Below are 21,938 nucleotides of genomic sequence, written 5' to 3'. Positions count from 1 at the left end.
TTAATTATATCTACACATAATATATTCATGGTATGCATATATCTAATATATGTAAATATATGTACATGTCTGTATATATGCATATATATGTTAACTGAAGGCACATAATATTCAAAAGCCCTAACATTCTATAAATGATCATTTTAATGTAAAAATATATAAATAAGACTCATTTCCCTTAAATTTGTAGAAACCTCTACAGAAAGACACTTTATCAAGATATATGGGACTATCTCGTTTTAAAGCTTTTTTTTAAGTGAAAAACTTTATTTTGAATAATATGCATGTCATTAATTTTACTTAATGTTCACAGTGCATACTGTATGTAAGTATACAAGGAAAAATAAACATTAGGAATACCTAAGGAAGAAAGCACACAGGTGAAGACGTTCGATATACCCATGGACAGGCTTAGACGCATCACAGGACAGTATCCATTAGAAAAGAATAAAAACCATAGAAAAGCATATCCAAATCATGGCGGGGAAGTGCAATCAGCACAAATTATAGATAAGGCTTTTTCGTGGACAAACATCCTCAATCTGTCAGCGCGTTTGGATTGTCCTCTTACACTCTCCCCCTCCATGGCTTTCTGACCATGACTAAGGTGAATTCTAAAATGTGTCTAAGCAGCAAATGTTTATATGCCAGTGTTGGTGCCCCACAGATACCGACTATCATGGAAAATGGCCCAAGGCAGACAGAGGCCCAGCGCCTCCAAAGTGGGATCAAACTAGGCAACAGGTGAGATTTCCAGCGCTGGAGCGAGCTGCCACTTGGACCAGTCCCCGCATCGGCCTTTCACCAAAGCAGCTCATGATCTCCATGACTGACCGACTTAAGAGGGATTTATTGGAAGGGATAAATCAATCACTAAAGATGGGGTTGTCAAATGCAGTCAGACCCATCAACCCTGGACTTAGCTGATGCGTTGGCGGGAAGTTACTAGAGTCAGTGATCAGACTCCCAAAACCATGAGCATCTGGGAAGCTGAGGAAACTGCCCTGGGGGCCCTCCATTTCCCATGCTAAGGAAGAGATGCCCCTTCCATCTTACCAAACTTCTCCAACATGATTCACTGTTGCGTAATTTCCCATTCAACTATGTTATTTTCACATTAGTCACCCTCAGAAAGAAATCTATGGAAGACCTCTCCTAAGTGGCCATAAAATACCAGCTGTCGGAGTATCTCACGAGAATTTGAAACTGTGGTGATGTTGCCACTTCTTACACGAACCACTGCAACATATTTCATTTCAACTTGCTTCTGTTCATTTTACTTTTGCTGTGCTTCAATGTCTAGTTTTCCATCTTGGAATACCTTAGGGGTGGAATTATACCCTTAAAAATTAGGCAACAAAAATATATTTAGTTAAGTTTAGTGTGTGAATCCCATTTTATAATCCTAACATTTATAAATTGTCCAAGAAGTTTATCACATTTTATAGAAATAAAAGAAAGATATTTTTTAGTCAATGTAGCTTTAGTTACAAATGAATATCAATAGTGCAGTAACAAAATCAATAATAAGAGATAACATTTCTTGGACTCATGATAGCAACCACTCATGCATGTGCTTTAAACGTATTAGCACCTGTACTCTCTTCACAACAATCTTATAAAAGAATAGTATCATTCCTTCTATTTTACAGAGGAGAAAACTGAGGCACAGAGAGGTTGTATAGTTCGCCCAAGGTCAAACAGCTAGCGACTGGTAAGTCAAGAATTCAAACACATGTGTTCTGGCTCCAGAGACTGTGATTGTATGATGTTCTTTCTAAAAACTCAGAACCTAAGTGGAAACTTTTGGGGCAAAAAGAGAACAGTGAAAGTTTTAATTTTTCAGTTTAATAGCTATTATACCATTATTAGAATTATTCTTCTTTTAACTTGGGCATATATCAGAATATAATGTATAAAAACAATTCTTATCGCTTGCATATTTTCTGACCCTGAGTAAGTGCTCAACACATTTGTTGAACAGATTTCAAAGGCCAGAACCAAGAAACTGAGTTATCAATCTATTATTTTGTGCTATGTGCAAAAGTGAATTCTTAGCCTTACTTTGTTTATTTTCACTATATAAAAAGCATTGGGACTTAGGTTATAAATTTGGCTTCCAGCCTAAAAAATGTCCAAACTTACATATGTTTTAAATGAATCACTAGTGAAGAGAAAACACACACACATTTATATCTACTAATAAGCTAATGGATGGTTACTCCATGAAAGGGAAAATATCTAAGTTCAATAAGAAATAATAAAAATGATTAATTACAGAATAAAAAAAAAAGTTTTAAAAGCCTAAATTCCAGAATAAAGAAATACAATCTTATTATTTTGAAGTATTTGGGAAAACAAAATCTAATTATTACTGAGGCGCCCAACAGCTATTTATTCAGACTTGCTTTAACAAACTGATAAAAAGCATTTGTTGTTAGCATGTTTCTATGCAAAAGTGTCTGTTGAAGATAGGATATGAATGAGGGATGAACCCAGAAGACTGCCTGCTGCACATCTTATGTAATGAAGAGTGTGCCCTCCCCAGTTTATCAGTGAACGGCATTGATTCTGGACCAAGTTTATGTACTTATCCAAAATACATCTGACCCAGAGGTTGAACTACCCACATTGCAGTAATATTTTCCCATCACTGACCTATTTTTCTGTTTTGGCAAGTCCATCTTAATTTTATAGGCCATTTCCTGACCAAAATTTAAGAGTTTTTTGTTGTTGTTGTTGTTTTTAAATATATCTTTATTGATTTCGGAGTGAGGAAAGGAGAGGGAGAGAGAGAGAGAGAAACATCAATGATGAGAGAGTCATTGATCGGCTGCCTCCTGCACGACCCCGACGGGGGATCGAGCCCACAACCCGGGCATGTGCCCTGACTGGGAATCGAACCCCGATCGCCTGGATCCTAGGTCTACGCTCAACCGCTTAGCCATGCCCGGTCGGGCAGGAGTTATTTTAAACCACTAACCCCAAAGGATCTTTAATCTCCAGGAAATGGATCTGGCCATACTAAGATACAAAAGAGAAAATCCTCATTCAGGAGGCCAAGTGGCCAAGGCACAGAGGAGGTGGGTGACAGCGGGCACTGCAGGAAGCTGACCTAACATGATGGGAGCCTGGCCTCACAAGTTCTGACTGGGTTCTGCCCTTGGCCAGCCTCCAAGCATATAGTTCAAGCCTATTCTCAGCAGGTGTGTGAAATGACCAGAGTCACTAAAGATGGCAAAACTCTGACAAAGTAGATAATCATGAGAAACCTCATGTCCCATGTTCTGAGGAGGAAAAGAGGACCACAGTGGACCAGGATCTTCTCTCGGCACCAGCTATCCCCACCTCCCATCAGCCAAGCCCTATCCAAATTAATTCTTGAGCATCCTGACACTCCACATGTGTGCTTCTAGACCCTTCCTCCCACTCCTAACCCTCCAAATAGCACCACAGAGCTGAAACTGAAATTGCTGGCAATAGCAACAACCAACAAGAACAAAAAGATAATGAGAACTGAAAAAGTCACTTTAAATGCAATGGTTCAGCTTCTATTTGAGTGTAAACTAATATCCCAGAATAGCCTGGTTATAGCTCACGTCCATCAAACCGCTGCTCCTATAAAATGAAGAGAATGGATGAGATCTATGGTCTCAACCCACAGCACCAACACCACCTGTTAGGAATGCAGTTCTCAGGTGAACCTCACACTCCCTGGTTCAGAAACCCATCTGTGTTTCATCAAGCCCTCCAAATGATTCTACTGTGAGCTCAAGTTTGAGGACTACTGGCAAAAGTGACCCTTCTACAGTCTTCTCCAGCCCCAAGATGCCTTGATGGTATAATTACTTTGCTGTTTATTGCTTAATTTAGTTTAACCAACAGAATAGTGCCTGGCACAGAGCGAGCACTGCATAAATGCCTTACAAACATTAACTCGTTTAATCTTCATACATGTTCTCCGAGGGAGGCATTATTTTTGTCCTAATTTTACAGATGAGGAAATATGGGCAGAGAGAAGTAGGTAACTTGCACGCAGTCACACAGTTTTAAGAGACACAGCTGGGATTCAAACCAGCACCCATGATCTTAACCACTCCCCTATGCGGAGTGACTGTGGCTGGACTATCTTCCTCTCCGGGTGTATTCGAAATATTGCAATTGTATTTCCAAGAAGTTGTATGTACATCTCCCTTTAATGCAAGCTTCTTAGAGAAACAGGCATTTATTTTGCCTGGCTAATTTTAGAATCCTTGGAATTAGGCTGAACCCTCAGGTAGTACATGATTTCTATTTAAGATATAAGTTAGATTAAGTATTTTCTAAATAGTCATTACAAAAAAATGGACCAAATTTTGGTGCTGTGCCCTTTTCCCAAATAAAATCTTGTATGTCACAGCTAATAGTAATGATAATAATAATAATAATAATAATAATAATAATAATAATAATAATAGCACCTTAATTCAAGCTCTAACATAGGAATAGTTTGGACCTAGCAAGCAAGTTTCATGCAACTCAGTAACAACTCTGTGACATTAAAATGTTATTGTATTCTTTTTTTAAATTCTAAAACTCAAAAATTAAAGCTAATTAGGAGAAGGAGTTGCTTGAATTTAAATAAGACATTTTTAAAGTTGATACTCTTGGGTGACATGGAAATAAATGTTCCTGTGCATGAAAATAAGTCACTGGTTGCATAAAAGGATAACTGTGGATTTTAGAATAAATTTTGACTGTTTTTTTTTTCATATTACAAAATATACTTAATTTGTAAAACAGAAAGTATTGTTAGAGTTGTAGCAGCCAAATGTTCCTCTGATTAAAATATACATTAATTAATATTAAATCTTTAATAGAAATGAAGAAAAAATAAGAAAATAGTTATCATTGGGTTTCTTTGTAACATTCTGCAACAAGAAACAAATATCAACTATCCTCAAGAATGCCCCATATGCTAAAAGACCAGTGTTAGGTAAGATTTCTCTTTGTGAAAGACACAGGCTGCCATGTATCACTGTCCTCCGAAGCCTCTTCATCCCCAGGTGTGTCAGTGGCTGCTGGGAAAAGTTTGTGCAAACAGTTTTGGAAATATTGAGTTACAACGAGAAAACACTGGGTTTTGTTCTTCATAAAGGAATATATTTCTTTTCTAAAACTCGATAAAAATTTTTAAACAATTTTCGTTAAATGTCAAATACTATCTCTCCAAATATTCCACCGAGTTGGACAAAATTTACTTAATCAGCTAAACTCTGCCTGAGTAGATATACAAATGGCTTCTCCCATTGTTGGTATGTTTGGTGAAATGGGACTAGGCAACTGACATCAAATTGGCTTTTTCCAGGTCCTAGCCAGTATCTCTTGCTGTTATCCGAATAAGAAAGAAATGCCAACAGTACACTAAGACATTTATTCAGTAATAAGCAATAGTAATTCCAAAACTCTGAAAAAAGTACTACTGATCCCAAGAGCAATAAAAGATGAGACTAGATAATTCTCCATTATCAACGAGAGATACACAACCAAGAGATCCACAAAAGCCCACACGCCAGGTAGTATATTGCTTTCATATCTGATTCAGACACTTTGCATTTGTCTTTTACTTTACCACAAATCAAGCAAGCTTTAAAACTCATACGACATAAAATGTTCTTATAGCGTTCAGATTAAAAACCAAAAGTAGCAAAGCTAGGAATATTACTAAACCATGGAATAAACTATTTACATAAAGAGTTCAGCATTGTATATATTTCCAAGTTGTGTTTAGTCTGTGGTGGAATATCTACTCTAAATTTCAAATTGAGAGGAAACACCTTCGTCTGGCATTACTTTTCTTATGTTCCTTCGAACTACCACAGGGGTCAGCAATGTAACAGAATCTACTTGAGCCAGCACACAGCTCCACCGGGACTCTCCCAGGGGTCCTGGGAGAATGGCAGCCAGACACATTAGAACCAATTACAAGTAATTAATGATTTCCCTCCATGTGTCAGGCACACACACACACACACACACACTCATACCCCAGATGGTGGGGGCATTTTAAAAAGAAGCTATGTCCTCCAGCATCTCATAATTGTCAGGGGTGTCAAACCAACCGACATAAGACAATGTGATCCCAGCCACAGGGCAGTGATAACACCCAACGTTCCTTTCTTTCTTTTTTTTTAATGTATCTTTATTGATTTCAGAGAGAGGAATGGAGAGGAAGAGAGAGACAGAAACATCAGTGATGAGAGTCATTGATCGGCTGCCTCCTGTATGCCCCCAACTGGGGATCGAGCCTACAAACTTGGCACGTGCCCTGACCAAGAATCGAACCGCGATCTCCTGGATCATAGGTCGACACTCAAGCGCTGAGCCACACCGGCCAGGCACGCCCAATGTTCCTTCAATGCTGACTTGCTTCATGTGCAGTGAGCAACTGGGAGGTATCCACAGACCCTGTATTATCCTCATTCAACAGGTTAGGGAGCGAGGCTCAAAGAGATTACACTGCTCCGTGGAACACAGAGATCAGTCCTTCGTGACAATTACCCAGGTTACATGTGGGGGAGATGTGAAGAATAGGTCATGAAAATTCCCTGGATCCATATTGTGAAACGTACGCAAAACCAGGCCCAATTATAACAACGAGATGGCACGACACACCTATTAGAATGGGCAACATCCAACATACTGACAACACCAAACGCCGGGTAGGGCGTGGAGCAGCAGGCGCTCATTCATTGCTGGTGCGAAGGCAACGGGACAGCCACTCTGGAGGACAGTCTGGCGGTTTCTTACAAAACTAAGCAGACGCTTACCCTACAACCCAGCCAGTGTGCGCTTTGGTATCTACCCCAAAGAGTCGAAAACTTACGTCCACACAAAAACCCGCACAGGGATGTTTATAGCAGCTTTATTCAAAATTGCCAAAACTTGTAAGCAACCAAGATACCCTTCAGTAGGTGAACGGATAGATAACACTGTGGCACATCCGATAAGGATGGTCTTACTCAGGGCTGAAAAGAAAGGAGCTACCAAGCCATGAAAAGACATGGGGGAACCTTAAATGCATATTACTAAGGGAAAGAAGTCAATCTGAAAAGGCTACAGACTGTATGATGTCAACTATATGACGTCCTGGAAAAGGCCAATGTATGGAGGCAGTAAAAAGATCAGTGGTTGTGAGGAGTTTGGGGTAGAGAAGAATGAACAGGCGAGCACAGAGGAGTTTTAGGGCAGTGAAATGCCTGTGTGATACTGTAAGGTGGATGTACATCACCATACATTTGTCCAAACCCACAGAATGTACAACACTGAGAGGGAACCCTAGTGTAAACGATGGGCTTTGGGTGATGATGACCTGTCACTCAATATAGGTTCATCAATTGTGACAAGTGTACCACTCTGGGGGGGGGATGTTCAGAACGGGAGAGGCTGTGCTTGTGCGAACATAGAAGTTATATGGGAAATCTCTGCACCTTCCTCTCAATTTTGCTTTGAACCTAAATCTGCTCTAAAAAAATACTTTTTATTTTTTAAAAAAAAACAAAACCGATACAGCCAAAGAGATGGAATCCTTTGGTCAGATAGTAGGCAGCCGCTGTCAGATCCTGAGCAGTAGAATTATATGGTCATAAACAGGATCTCTGAAGACAGCCTCACAACAACATGAGGAATGGGCTGGGGAAAACGCGAGGCTGAAAGAAGGGGCAGGAGTCAGGAGGGTTTGTGGCAATCCTGGCGTGAGGTGAGTAGACCTCAAATGGGGTCATAGCCATGGCAGGGGGGGCTCTGAGAAGCACCTAGAAAGGAGAGCAGGCCTGGTGACCAAGTGACATGGAGGATAAATAAGAGGGAAGGGTGAGGCCTCCAGATTTAGTCATCAAGGCCAAGCATCAGGAAACATCAGGGGTGCCAATGACCAAAATGGGAGAGCGGGGAAGCGCAGTCGATCTGCGTGTAGATAGCAAGTTCGGTTCTGGACATATTTGCTACGTCTGCGATCAAATCAGGACAGCCCAGGTGAGATGTCCCACGGGAATGTGAAGACACTAGACTGGAATTCACAAAAAAGGGTTGGAGTCAACCTCATGGAAGGTAACGAATCACAGGAGTAGATCTCCCCGAGTACTGGGGGTAGAGGAAAGAGAGGAGCCAGCCGAGGCCTACCCCACGGCGCACCCCCACTGAGGGCTTCGGAACAGGAAGAAGGAAAAGATGCAGAGAAACAGAAAGAAAAGTGGAGCAGACTCATGTCACAGGAGTAAGACCAGGAAAACAATGGGGAAGAAACACAGGATGGACCTAGCTCACTATAAAAATATTAACACAGAATAATTCTCTCAGTGTTAAACTCCTCAAAAGAAACTGACAATTGAAACATGTTCTGGTTTACATCCCCTCTCATTGTATGAGTAAGAATGGTAGGAATATGTCTTTTGTATTGTTCCATAGCTGATATTTTTTTAGCGGTTGTTTAATAATAGCAGGAAAAACAATGCTCTAGTGATATTATTTTAGGCATTCTATTGTTGCTCTTGCTTACTCTAGCCCAAGAACTCAAAATACCAAATCTGCTTGAGAGACATTTTAATGAGGTTAACCTTTTTTCAATTTCTCAAACAATTGTTATAACAAACATTCATCAAATATACTTCACCAAAACAAAAACTGTCACTTATTCGCTTCTTGGTGCCCTTCTGATTGCTGAAAGGATTTGTTTTAGAAAGTCACGTGTGGGTTCAATTTGTCTGGAAAATCTTTACCAGCTCTTAACTAGATAACTGAACTTGTGAAGTTACAGCCATCCTTACCAGTCCCAAGAAATTTGCCAAGAGTCTTGTTAATTAATAATGTAGGGCTTTGTGAATTCCCTCATGTCCTTGCCAAAGTGAGGGTAAGTTTTCTGGATCAGTACCTAAAGGCCCTCCCACCTAGAATCAGTCACCCTTGCTGCACCTCTCCAAACATCCCAATGTCCCTGCAGCCTCAGAAGAGGAAACACCACCAACCCCAGGGCCCTAGCTCTCTTGGAGCTAGGAGCTTCTTATCACTGTTCTCCTAGGCCTTGCCCTCATTGTCTCTGTACCCCACTGAGATAAAGCTCAGCTATCAGGATTGCTGATAACAAAAACAATGACATTTTGGTATCTCAAAGCAGGGAACTTTAGAGTCATCTTGAACTGCAGACCCTTAGACGTGTGAAAAGACAAAGTAGAACTACCACACCCACGTATGATGCCCCATAATAAATAGTTCATATAAAAAATATGCTGGGTCTACAGTTCCTATTTCTTTCTCAGATTTAGAAATGGGATGTCCTCCCAGAAGTTTCCCCAAGTTCCTCAAAGCTGAGTTAGGTGCTTCTGAGGCCCTTGGGTTACCTTGATTCTATCAATTACCAGCATGAGTTTTATTTGCCTGTTTCTTTCTCAGTATTTCTCTCTAGGCTGTGACCTTCCTGGGGGCAAAGAGTGCGTCCCAGTCACTGTTGTATGGCCCGCACCTGGCAGAGTGCAGGGCATGAAGAAGTGCTCAGGGAGCTTGTACAGAAGGAAGGAAGGAAGGGATGGATCCCTGGGGGCAGGTGCAGATCAGCCAGGGAAACTGAGGCACAGGGGAGTCCTCCAAAATCATCTGCTTAATCAAAGCAGACACAAAAGGTAGGCTCCTCTTGTTCCTAAACCACACTCTTCCGTGTGATGTAACTAGTATACAGCACTAATAATTTTGTAAGAGTACCACTCTTACACACAATTTATGTACATTATGTCTTCTGGCTGGTATTAGAGATGGTTCCCTTCACCCTGTTCAATTCTCTATATAAAGAGCATGATGATTTGCATTATATCTTCACCAATCTCACTCCCAAGATATTGGGTTCATGTTGCTGTCATTGGGACTAGATCAGAAATCAGTCTTCTCATTTCAATTACATTTCCAACAGCACATGGTCCATACTCGAATGGAAACTAAATCCCACCTCCTCTAAGGTCTAGGTCATTCAGTCACAGGAATGGTGACTCATGGTCTGGAGATGCCAATATTGATAGGCAGGCATCACCACACTTTGGGCAAAGTTCACATTTCTGACCCTAAGACATAATTTGTTAAGGAGCATCACACAGACCCATTGGAGGGGAAAATTCAGAGGCTGTGGAAGGAGCAATTCATTCAGTTCAGTGTGACTGCATGACTGAGAACACATGGCACTCGCCATCAAAACACTAGGAGCACATTTTTGTCTCAGGCCTACACCCTGTTTCTGCATTCTTGCCTAAGGAAGAAAAGTTGGGGAAGGGAATCAAGGTAGGAATGGCAAAAACCACTGACTTAGAAAATCCATCTACACAATATAACCATATGGTCAAATGTAAAATCAAACAGACTCATATGAAAAATAAATAAGTACAATTTGTGCACGGCACATAGTAGGTGATGTTTGGGCATACAAATGCAGGTAAAGTGTGATTCAGATACTCCAAAGTAGCAGGTAATCAAAGAATCATTTGTGTTAGCTTTTATATTAGGGTTTGATTGATTTGTAACATCTTATCATTCAAAATGTATTTTTAAAGGGATATTTTGATTGGATCAATATTGAAGTTATTTCAACTTCAATATTGATCCAATATTGGTATACCTAACAGCTGATTTTGGTAGGAGTTAAGCAAAAAATGTTATTGATGGCATGAAAAGTGAGATAATTTTAAATGTAGTCAGATATTATTTTTAAATGGATTTTCTTATATACCCATAAGTCATATGCATCTCTCTGTAATTAAGCCAGGAAAAATATAGTGTAATGATAATATCTGTTAAGTCAATTCGTGATCAGAGGGTGTCCACATTCCAGATCTCTTAAAACACTAGGTGATACCTTGAGGAATACCTTGAGGGACAGAGCAAAGCTAGTGGGCAGGAATGTACTTGGGCTTTAGAGAAAAAAGGGAAGTAAAAAACTGCCAACTCAACAGCAATGAGTTTTATTCCCCACGTAGGAACAGGAGTTTCCATGACTGAGTAGCTCATTCCTTAAAGTCCTGGCTATTTAAAAAGCTAGCTCTTATAATTAGCTTTGCTTTGTTAATATTATAAATCAGAAAATCTAAAATCTAAGTCCAAACAGAGGTTCATATTTCTACATAGAGAACTTGCCCTCATTAGCTTGCGATCAGGTTTAGCAATCTCTCCTTGGAATCTTTTGGTCAATATTTCTACACCCAAATAAAGTGTTCTGGAGCCTCCTCTTTTGAAAGTAGTGTCATCATCACTGGAGAGTGTTTAAATAACTGACTTCAGTGCGAGAGGCTAGACTAGAAGCTGGGCTAGGAGCAACAATCTGAAGTTAACTGCTAGTGTAACCATTAGTCTTTTCAATACCCAGTGAAGGCGCTGCCAGCAAGAAGTCAAACTCTCAATGATGAAACATGTGTACATATCACCAGTTTATTCTGGTATGTAACAGTTAATAATTTATATACAGTGAAGTGCAGTCAGTGAATATCATTCTTCCAGAAGAGAAGTAAAAACACAAACAAACAAAATCTAAGAGCAAGATTAGGATTTGGAAGAGTAAGAGTGACTGTTAAGCGGGGCAAGTAGCAAAATCGTTTTTAAACATTTGGTGGGGGGACCCGAAATGTGTTTAGAAACCACACGTTCCCGCGGTTTTGTCTACAAGGCTTTGACACTAGGGAACAGCTGAGGTCTTTATTCTGTCTGAAAGGAAGGAAAAAAGGGAAGAACAACAGTACATCAAGGACAGTCCAGAGCTGGAAGCCTTTACCGCTGCAAACCGAACTCCCTGCTCCTTTCCGGGCAAACACATAGCCGGAGGAAATGAAAAGTAGCAAAACAATTTGTACACAGAACAATGAGATGCAGTTTCATTTTGGTTTCACACTCAAATATGAATGTGGTTACAATTTTTAAATATATATATATGAATAAAAGACAACGAGTCGAGCATGATAACTTTTTAAAGCTGCACTGCAGAAGAACCCCACTTCTGTTCTTGAGCGTGCTTTAGCAACATAAAAGTCGTGGGAAAGCAAAGATACAGCTGTTTCCAGGCAAACAGCCCAGACTGTTCAGCATCAACCACCAGTCTCCCAAAAAAACGAGAGAAACAAGCCCAAAGAGACGCCTGGGCACATGTGTGGGGCTCCGAGCACCAAGGGGAGCGCGTGTCCGCCCCTCCCGCCCCCGACTCACCAGGGCACCCAGGGCAGGTGAAGGCGGCCAGCCGCTGAGCGCCCGGCGATACGAGTTCAAATCCCACCGACTCCCAGGCACCCTGCAGTGTGCACCAAGTTCTGCTCGCTCGCCCCGGCCCTGACGAGTTCCCTAACTCGCCCCTACTCAGGCCACAACAAAGGAGGCTCCCTAATGGATGTGCGATCGCAGCCCACAGGGATCACTAGTGGGAACCCGAGAGAGTGCACCTGGCCGTGCCACTAGCGATCCCCGAGGGGCGGGAGGGAGGCTCGGCCAGGGACAAAGGGGTAGCGCGGGGCGCCCGGGGCGCAGGGCGGGGCGCCGGGGAGCGAAGCCGGCCGGGACTCACCTTCGCAGCGGCTCTGCTGCGCTCCTCGTGGAGCAGAAGGGCTGCGGGCAGCAGCAGCAGCCAGACGCCGAGCCGGGGCCCCATGGTGGCGCGCCCGGGGCGGCGGCAACCGGCGGCTGGCGGCGGGGGACCGCGATCCGGCGCTCGCGGGCCGCGGAGGGCGGCTCACTCGCAGGGCGGGGGCGCGAGCGCTGAGCCCCGTCCGCGGCGCGGAGACTTGCAGCGAAGACCTGAGAGAGGCCAGACGAGCTCCTCAATTTGTTGGCTCTGCCTCGTCCCCTCCTCCACGGCGCGCGGGCGGCGTCTCAAAGGGGAGGACCCTGCCGCGCGGGTAAGAGGCGCGGGAGCGCGCGGTCCCAGGAGTGTGGCTGCCGCTCCGCCGGACGCCAGGGCTCTGCGCCGCGGCTGCTGCTGCTGCGGCACGACCCTGCGTCCGCGCGCTCGGGGGCTGCACGGAGGGCGGCCGCACTGGCCCGAAGGCCGGCGCCCGGGAGCGCGAGAGGGCTGACGCGTTGCCGCTGTGCCCCCGCCGGCGCTTCTGAGGGGCGGAAGCCGGGCCCAAGGTGAGAGCAGTCCCGGAACTGGGAGACCCAGGCCGAGGGCGCGGACTTGGGGCGCCCTGCGCAGGCCGTTAGGAATTGGAGGGCAGGATGGGGATCGAGCGGCCGCGGCTAAGCTGCACCAACTAGGGCCTAGATGGGAGGGCCCCTCTTTCTTCTGTCTCGTAGTGGGGCGGCTCTCCGTCACCCCTGCGAAGAGGAGGTGGGCGCACCCCGCTCTCCCGCATCCCCAGACGGAGGCGGCGGCGCCTAGGATGCTTCCCTCCCCAACCCCTGCTCAGCCCGCTTTGTCTCGTCTTCCGTGCTAGGAGGGACCGGCCCGAGCCCAGGGGGACTGCATCGGGATCATGGACCGAGACCAGTGCACGGCGCCGGGCCCGGCCCCGCGGCGGTAAGCGACTTTCTGCCTTGTCCCCGGGCAACTTTCAGGAATTGGCCGAGGGGGGCCGCACGCTCATGGCGCTTTTCCTCCCTCTCCCGTCCAGGTGGCTGCTGCTGGGCGCCGTGACAGTGGGGCTCCTGGCCCAGAGCGTCCTGGCGGTAAGTCCTGGCGCCCGGTCACGGGCTCCGATTCGCGCGCGGGAGAGTGGTTGGGACGCGGAGAGGCCTTGCCCGAGGGCCGCTCCAGGGCGCTCACCTGAGCGCGCGCGCGCGCGCGCGTGGGTGTGTGTGTGTGTGTGTGTGTGTTCTGAGAAAGCTCCCTTACCCCTAGGAACTTCTCCGGTTTGCCTTCCCTTGGGCTCCCCCCACCATCAGTCTGTGGGCTACAGTCGTCGGCCCTTCCTGGGGAGCCAATAATTTAAAACGTAGCCTGCGGCATTCTTTTCCTAAGTTTAGGCGAAGCCAGGGCAGGCTGTCAGCCCCATGGCAGTGGGGCGCCAGGGCACTGGGGGGAAACGTTTCTGTGGAACTCGGAAGCTGGTGTCTAGGTTCTGCACTGTCCTTGGCAGAGAGTTTTTTTCTTTTGGGGAAATGGGCGGAGTGAGGGCAACACGCAACGTTGTACTTCATCTTAACCTTTGTGATGGAGGGGACAGCAGCTGGACTCTCGGTTTTCTGCCAACACCTGGTTTAGCCCAGGAAGAGCCGAGGTGGGAGCTGCTCAGTCTCCAACCTGTGACCCTTTTACTGCATGCCCCCCGCCCCAGATGCCCTGCCATTCCAGGCAGCTGTCAGTATTGTCACTGCACTGGCGATGGCACTACAGGATTTTATCATTGTGCTTAAATAATAGGAGCCACTTCTACTGAGCTTTAGGTAGCATGGCTAAACTGCCGCAGGTTTGGTGTGTCTCTCTAGTTGATACAAATGTTTCAACTGGGACTGAAAATCGAGGGGGCTTCCTAGGACTCCATCCCCTCTGAACTGTGCTGGAATGTGATTTCTGTCATACCTGACTCCCCAGGGGACTCCTGCTGGGAATTCCTCCTCCCCGCCGGGTTCCCACTCTGGGGAGAGGGCACACACAGGGACAGTGAGAAGCTGTATTTGCGGTTTGATTTAAATTCTCTTGTTTTCATATTGTTCTGTTGTCATGTAAAACAGAGATTTTTAAAGTCTGTGAGCCAGGAAGAACTACCCTAGTTTGGAAAAGAACCTTTAGCCTTCCTTTTGTGCTGCCTTCTGCTCCAGTTTAGGGGTTGGGGAGTCAGAAAGGAAGTCAGAGACTGTGACTGGAACATTCCAGGCCAAAGTTTTCTTAAAACTCAGGTCTAATCTTGGTTTCTACATGTCCTGATATAAGAAGATCAGAACCTGGGTATCTGACCCTTATGGGTCGTTATGCACATATGACATTATAGGACTTGGCTCATATTTATAAGCCAGAGCAAAGCGCATACACCCAAAAGAAGGCCGAGGTTTCTAGAGAGGAAAGCACTGAATCCTGTTGAGCGTGGGTGTGATGGCTGTTCTGTCTCCCATACCCCTTTGTCCCCTAGAATCACTGCTGTGATATCAGTACTTTCCTTCCTGAGGATGGTGAGCGTTTCAGGAATCTTATCTAGGACTGGTTCTAAAATTGGTAGAAAGGGCTTCATGTCACAGTACCTGGGTTCTAAATGCAGCTCTACCCAGTTTCACAAATCGAGAGCCCTGGTTTCCACACTTTGAACAGGAAGAGAATATTCCCAGCTTCTTACAAAGGCCAGTGCCCTGTCACACGTATACACCTCTCTGCCTTCCTCACAAAGCTCTTAGATGCTGCAAACTCACCCGAGTCTCTTTGCTCTCTGATCCTTGGATGGGACCAAGAGCATTTATTGCCTAGCAAGTGCTTCTCAGAGTGCAGTCTTTAGACCCACTACACTCACCTGGAAAGGCTGTTTAAAAATTCAGACTTCTGGTCCATAGACCTTCTGATCAGACTTCCTGGGATGGAGCCTAGGAGTCCGCATTCCCACTTGATGACCTAGTTTTGGAACCACTGACCTAGAGTATTGTGTTGGGAGACAATGGGAACCACTTGTCAATTTATTTCATGTCCCTGGGCTTTAGATTTTAAATCTAACAGATAAAATACTTCTGAGTTGTTTTACTAGAGACCTATTAATAGTATTATTCAACAGACATGCAATTTGTGATGCTCAACAAAGGATCTACTTATTAACTTCTTACTGCCCACTGGCTTTAATAACTGTTACTCATAAAATAATTTCTTGATCCTTAACTGTATTCATTAAAATATCTTTCTCAATTGTGGCAAGTTCAGCTCCTCCCCTATTTGTGTGCCATGCCCAAGAATTCGTTGTCATTGCCTATTTGTATTAAGGACTCTTTCCAGGGATAGGGCATTTCAGTAACAGGGGCTGCTCATTGTAACTTGAAAAGCTTTGTAGCAGAAACAGCTATAGATGGTTAGCAAAGAGAATAATTATTGAATGAGTACTTCCTGTGTGCCAATTTGTGTGTTTAATTGCTCTGAGCCTCATAGGAAAACACACCTATGATAACTGTTACTACCCCCATTTTACAGATGGGAAAACAGGCACAAAGAGTTTAAACAACTCACCCAAGGTCTCTCTATAAGTGGCAGACATGGGATTTGAACCCAGACACTTGCTCACTACACTAAAGTTCCCAGGATCAGTCTATAAGTCAGTAGGGCGGATGCTCCTAAGTTTTGGTATTTGAGTCTTCTGGTTGTGCTTTCTCCTTGCTCTTAGCTATGACTAACGGGGTGTTGTGTTGGGAGCCTGGTTACCAGAAAGGTGAACCCCCTCGCCCTCCTCCTCTGCTGCTTTGCTCTGAAGAGCAGGAGCCCGAGCCCAGAACAAGGAAGAAGCAATATGATCAGATGTCCAAAGGAGAAAAGGAAGCATAAATCCCACTGGGCAGCCTGGGCTCAGGACCCAATGTAAACACAAATGCTTGCATGTGAAACCGTGGGCGGCCCTCGCTGTTGTTCAGGTTGCCTTTCCTGAAGGTACCCTACTTTGAATGCAGTGCCGAGGTGCTGAGCACATGTGCAGAGGGCCCTTCCTAAAAGGCAGTACAGCATAATGGTTACCAGCCCACGCTCTGAAGGCAGGCCACCTGGGGGCCATTCCCAACTTCACAGCTGATGAGCTGCTGCCTAGCACTCACCAAACCCCTAACACTCACCAAACCCCTGTGTCCTGCAGTGGGGGTGTTACCAACGGTATCCACCTCTAGGGTTGGGGGCTCTCAGGTGACTGGATGTGTGTGAAGTGCCCTGGCGTGTGGCACAGGGCAAGTGCTTCAGGTGTTTGCTGGGCCTGTGTCAGGGAAGGTTCTCTCAGCGGCATGCTGTAACATTCAAGGAGATTTAAAAGCAAAAGTACTCACTGCAGCCCATGCTGAGCATTGTTAGTTATCTTAAGAGATGGGACAGCAGCTTTGAAGATCTAAGAGACCAGTCCTGTGTGATTCTGGGAGGAAGAGAATTCCAGAGAACAAAGACCATCTTTCCTTAGATTAAATGTTCAGTGGGGCTGAGCTGACCTCATGACCTAACTGGAGAGACAGGCCACAGACTTTAGATTCTCAAAGGTATCAGGGTGTAGCCCTGTGCACCCCGGGAAATGCTGGGTTCCAGATTGCTTTCAGCACTAGCCTCAGTTTCCAGGGTGCATGCCCTGGAAAATTCACTTGAAAAATGACACTCCTGCATACTGCCATACCTTTCTCCCCACCACCACCAAAAAAGAAAGAAAAAAAAAGCAGCAGCAGCCATATGTTCTAAAGGTTTTTCTCTTCTTTCAATCAGTGTATTGACGAATTATGGAAAATTAAGATGCCCCTGATGATCTACTTAAGAATCACTGAGAACCGTTCTTTCCCAGAATTCCCTAGAGTTTTAGTCCTATTGTTCAAAATCTGGACCCCTAAGAAGAAGGGAAATATCACAAGGATCCTCCTTAACGGAAAAACAAACATATCTCAGGGGGCAGTTAAAGCAACCCTCCCTGGTGGCTTGTAAGACTTGGATGCAGTAACTAACACCAGGGACTCAGCCTAGCATCCCAGAACTAGACGCAGGCACAAAGGGGAGACGCAGAACACTACTCTAGCACTGTCAGTGGGTATATTTGGAACCAGAAAGAGAGAGAAAAAAAAAAAATGAAATTCAAGTAAAAAGTTCTATAATAGAAAATAAAACTTCTCTAAAATAATAAAATCAAATGATTGTCTAACTCTTTCTGGAGAGAGGGTAAAAAAAGGGGAGATGACACTGCAATTAAATAATAGAGAAAATTCGAGGGAAAACAAAAGGCAGTGAACATATAACTTTTCAATTTTATGTCTGATAATAATGATGTCATTACATAAAAGGTGGTTTGGGAATGTCTTGCTCTTTTAATCTGAAAAAGAATATTTATCTTTGATTAGAGGACTTCAGAGAGAGCTCTGAAATTTGCCCTTGCTCTGTGTGCTGGTATCAGCTGTTAGGCGAAGTTTGGAACCCCCCCCCCCCCCCCCCCCCCCCCCCCCCCCGACTTAGCTGAGTCAGCTTGTGAACCCACGATAGCCGGTGGCCTCTGGGGCCAAAGACTGCACAGCAGTCTTGGGTAACAACAAAGCCTCATGCCCACCTTGCAACTAACTGGCTGTTTGACCCCAGGGCAAGTCACTTAATGCTTTGGTTCTGGGGCTTGAGGGAAGGTTGACGAAAAGCCATTGTATGGTATCACTGCTGGGATGCTCCAGGTGAGCTGGAGAGTCATAACTGAGAACACAAGGTGCCCACGCCTGCCACAGGCCCTTCCCTGAGCTGAAACCACGGAGATGAGCTGGCTCTCATCCCCACAGCTGTAGCATTGGAAATAGGAATGCTTTTCCAGGAAAACATTTGGACTGCTCCAGGATATGACTTGAAAGTAAATGTGCTACATCAGGCTTTTTATCTTTAGGGTGTGAGAAGCTTCTGGAATTCAATGAATGGAACTTAATCAGCTGAGATGAGAGAATGGGCAGGTCGTTTGGTGGCTACCTATTGCCACTCCTCTCTAATCTGCTCCCTCAGTTAATGAGGCTGTCCTGGGACAGATGAAGGTCTGAATGACAACTAACTTTGATTTCATGGGCTTTCCTGTGGTGTGATTTTCCTTTTGAGTATTCATGAAAGGAAAAGAGGATATCTAATCTTAGGGAGACCCATGGCATGTAGTCCAATTTCAGCCATGTGGTCAGGGAGTGAATTTCAAAGGAAGTACAAGTCTCCAGCAGCTCCTCCTGTAAGCTCTGCCCTACCCACTAGAAACTAAGCCCTTGAGTGCCTGGATCTGGTCTCCTCATGTTGGTACCTCCTGGCTCCTGCTGCTCCTGACAGACTGCTCATGCGCACTGGGCGTTCTGTTAGCCTGTGTTCTGCCGCCTTTTGAAGCAACAAGTTCTTTTGGGTTTTTGTTGTGTTGTTTCTTTGTTTTTTAAAAAAGTGGTGCTCTAAGTGCAGTGAAGAATCTTGGGGGAAAGAAATAACATTAGTGGAAAAACTGGCAAAATTCTGATAGAGTCTGTAATGTAATGTACTCATGTCAATTTCTAGTTTGGACAAAATGTGCCAAGATAATGGAAGATGTTGACATAGCATCATCTTGTCTGGCCTAAAGATATAGGGGTCTCTCTGCACTATATTTGCAACTTTTCTACAGATCTAAATTATTTCCCAATAAAAAGCTGCTCTTGAAAGCCAAGGGCCAGTCACATTTGGCGCACATAAACCAGACAGACAAGTGGAAAGAAAAGGCTGAGAAGCAGCAAGTCTGAGGCCAGTGAACAGTGGATGTGGTAGGCAGAGGAAAATATGCTTCCCATTCTTTTGCTAATAGATTAAGTAAACAAAAGGCAACGCCTATGGACTTGAAAATATAGCAGAAGTGGCCCCCGTGGGGGTAGGGGGGGACTTTTGTCTCCCTAACTTGGGTGGAGCACTGTGTGAAGAGGGGGGAGGAAAGGCATCCCAATGGAGTTTCCTCAGCTCAGCGTCTCATAGTGGCTCTGTGCTGAGCTGCAGTAGCCTCCCTCTTCTTGACTGACTGACCAGGCAGGGAAAACGGTTGGTTTCCTGAGCTTGCAGTGGCATGGCAGGATTGCGCGATGGATTGCATGCCAATCCTCTCACTTCAAGAAAGACATTAAACATGCTCACACCTCTAGCCCTTGCTGATTTGTCAGGCCAGAGTTTGTGGGTGCTGTATGGAAAAGGAGGGACCTCCCCCACCTCTTTGCATGCCTAGAAAACTGGGTGGGTGGCAAGAAAGTGGCTCTGCTGGGTTGTCTGGTGCCCGAGCCCCACCTCCACACGCACTCCCTATAGGCCATTGTGGTGGAATTTGGAGTTAGCAGTCTCCATAATGCCACAATTTCTATTTCAGTTATGGGCTGGGGAAAAAGGGCCAAGAACAAGGGTGGCCAATGGCCAGTGGCTGTCGCCTTGCACATTTGGCCTCTGTCACCACCCTGCAGGAACAGAGCAGCCTCTGTCCCCTGGCCCTTTCTAGTTCTGTTTTGGAGCTTGCTACATACACACCCTATCTCCTCTCAGTAGCCTGCAGCCCTGGTGACATGAAGGACACCCTGCCCTCTGACCTATTAGAGTACCCATGTGGCAGATGTCAGAATGCCTGTGCCTGGCTGGAACCTCTGTCCCTTAGAGTTGAGACCCATTCAAGAATCTAATTAGAGTGCCCTCTCAAACAGCTTGGATTTTGCATTATCATTAGAGATCAATGATTTTAAATCATCAGTCATAACTTATATAGACTCATTCATCCACTGCAGTTACTGCTACCACAATCCAAAGTTTAGGGCATGTTACATCATTTCTCGGGATTTGTTCAGTACATTGTATGCTCCAGGGCCTGGAACACAGTGAACACTCAGTGAAGTGTCTGTTCCATAAATGAGTGAAGATGTCAGTTAAAAATGAGTTAGTTGAAAGTATTAGAACAAATCTTTTGGATGAGGCATACAATCATGGAACAACTAATAAAAGATGAGATTAAAATGTACTTTTTCTCACTGTGGGTTTGTTGTTTTTTCCAAATTAAATGCTTCCCCCACTGGATAAAGCTAGCTGTATATGATGATAAAGGGAGCATTGATCGGTCTGTGAAAGATTTGCATTTTTTCCTAGGTTTTTGTTTCAACCCCACCCATAAAATTCCTATGTTGCTGCTTTTGCCCAGGTCAGTGATCTCCATGTGGGAATTACAGAAGAATTTGTGTTATTGAATTACATGCACTGATTTTCTGGTACCTGGTAGAAATTACATAACTGTGTTTTTCTGCATATGGAGCACTTTGGGCTCTGTGACTGTCTTTGTGGAGTGATGTGGGCCTGTGAGAACAGAGGAAAGGGCTTCTGCTGGCGGACACGATCAAAGACGTGTGCTCCCTGGGAGGCCTCCAAGGCTCTGGTTTGTCCATTAGAGAAAAGAGACGTTGATTAGTAAGGACTGTACAATAATTGCAAACTGGTGTCCGGAAGGAGGGACACAGGAAACAGACCAGTCCCATGGGACCTGCTAGTGCAGCCCTCCCTCCTCTGCCCTCTGAGAGGTCCCCTGGCATCAACATAAAAAAGAGTAACCCCTGAAGGTGCTTCTAGTGTTCCAGGTCCCCCAGGGACAGCTAAAATACCCCACAGGAGAAACACAGCAACTCCTGTTTGTTAAGCACATTGATGCCAGGAACTAATCTAAGCCACTAACACACATTACCTCTTAAATGCCCACAACTCTGCAATCATCCCACTTTATAGATGTGCAGACTGAGGCACACACAGATTAGGGTACTTGTTAAGGTCAATAAGGAATGAAGTTGGGAATGAAGCCCAGGACTCGCTGATTCTAAAACCTCTGCTCTTAACCACTGTGCTAGACTGACAAATCCCTAGCCTTAGACTATGTATGCATGCATGCATATTCAAAATCCACAAGATGTTGGGCATATAAAATATACATAATATCTAATTATATCTAAATATAATGTATACTACATGTAAAATATGTGTGTATATTATTTATCTACATGGAATATATAGAGATAGATGGTAGATATAGATGATTGATAGATGATGATGGATAGATAGATAGATAGATAGATAGATGATAGATGGATGATAGATGATGATAGATAGATGATAGATAGATAGATAGATAGATAGATAGATAGATAGATAGATAGATAGATGATAGATAGATGAGAGAAATAGGAAGCATGGAGCACTTCCTATGCTTCCACGACACATAGCCCTTGGATACTCCTGGCTCCTTTTCCTGCAAGGACTGCCCAGGCAGATGGCAGGAAAATGACTGTTTCTAGGGAGCGTCAGGCAGACCTATTCCTTTTAGAGT

The 21,938-nt window shown here is 44.7% G+C and overlaps 2 protein-coding genes across 2 annotated transcripts in view; one reads left to right on the top strand and one right to left on the bottom strand.

The window, feature by feature from the left end:
• The window catches only part of COL4A1 (collagen type IV alpha 1 chain), a 127,703-nt gene extending 114,824 nt beyond the window's left edge, over positions 1-12,879 (bottom strand). The window contains exon 1 of the mRNA XM_081128619.1: positions 12,560-12,879. Coding sequence (XP_080984745.1) covers positions 12,560-12,643 — 84 coding nt within the window. The 5' untranslated portion in view covers positions 12,644-12,879. The remainder of the gene's footprint in view (positions 1-12,559) is intronic.
• Positions 12,880-13,001: 122 nt separating this feature from the next.
• The window catches only part of COL4A2 (collagen type IV alpha 2 chain), a 178,510-nt gene continuing 169,573 nt past the window's right edge, over positions 13,002-21,938 (top strand). Inside the window, exons 1-3 of the mRNA XM_081128618.1 lie at positions 13,002-13,122; positions 13,428-13,510; positions 13,605-13,659. Coding sequence (XP_080984744.1) covers positions 13,467-13,510; positions 13,605-13,659 — 99 coding nt within the window. The 5' untranslated portion in view covers positions 13,002-13,122; positions 13,428-13,466. The remainder of the gene's footprint in view (positions 13,123-13,427; positions 13,511-13,604; positions 13,660-21,938) is intronic.

Source organism: Miniopterus schreibersii (assembly GCF_964146895.1).
Source record: "Miniopterus schreibersii genome assembly, chromosome: 2".
Lineage (NCBI taxonomy): Eukaryota > Metazoa > Chordata > Mammalia > Chiroptera > Miniopteridae > Miniopterus > Miniopterus schreibersii.
Note: the sequence above shows the minus strand (reverse complement) of the source record. Positions and strands in the feature narration are given on the sequence as shown.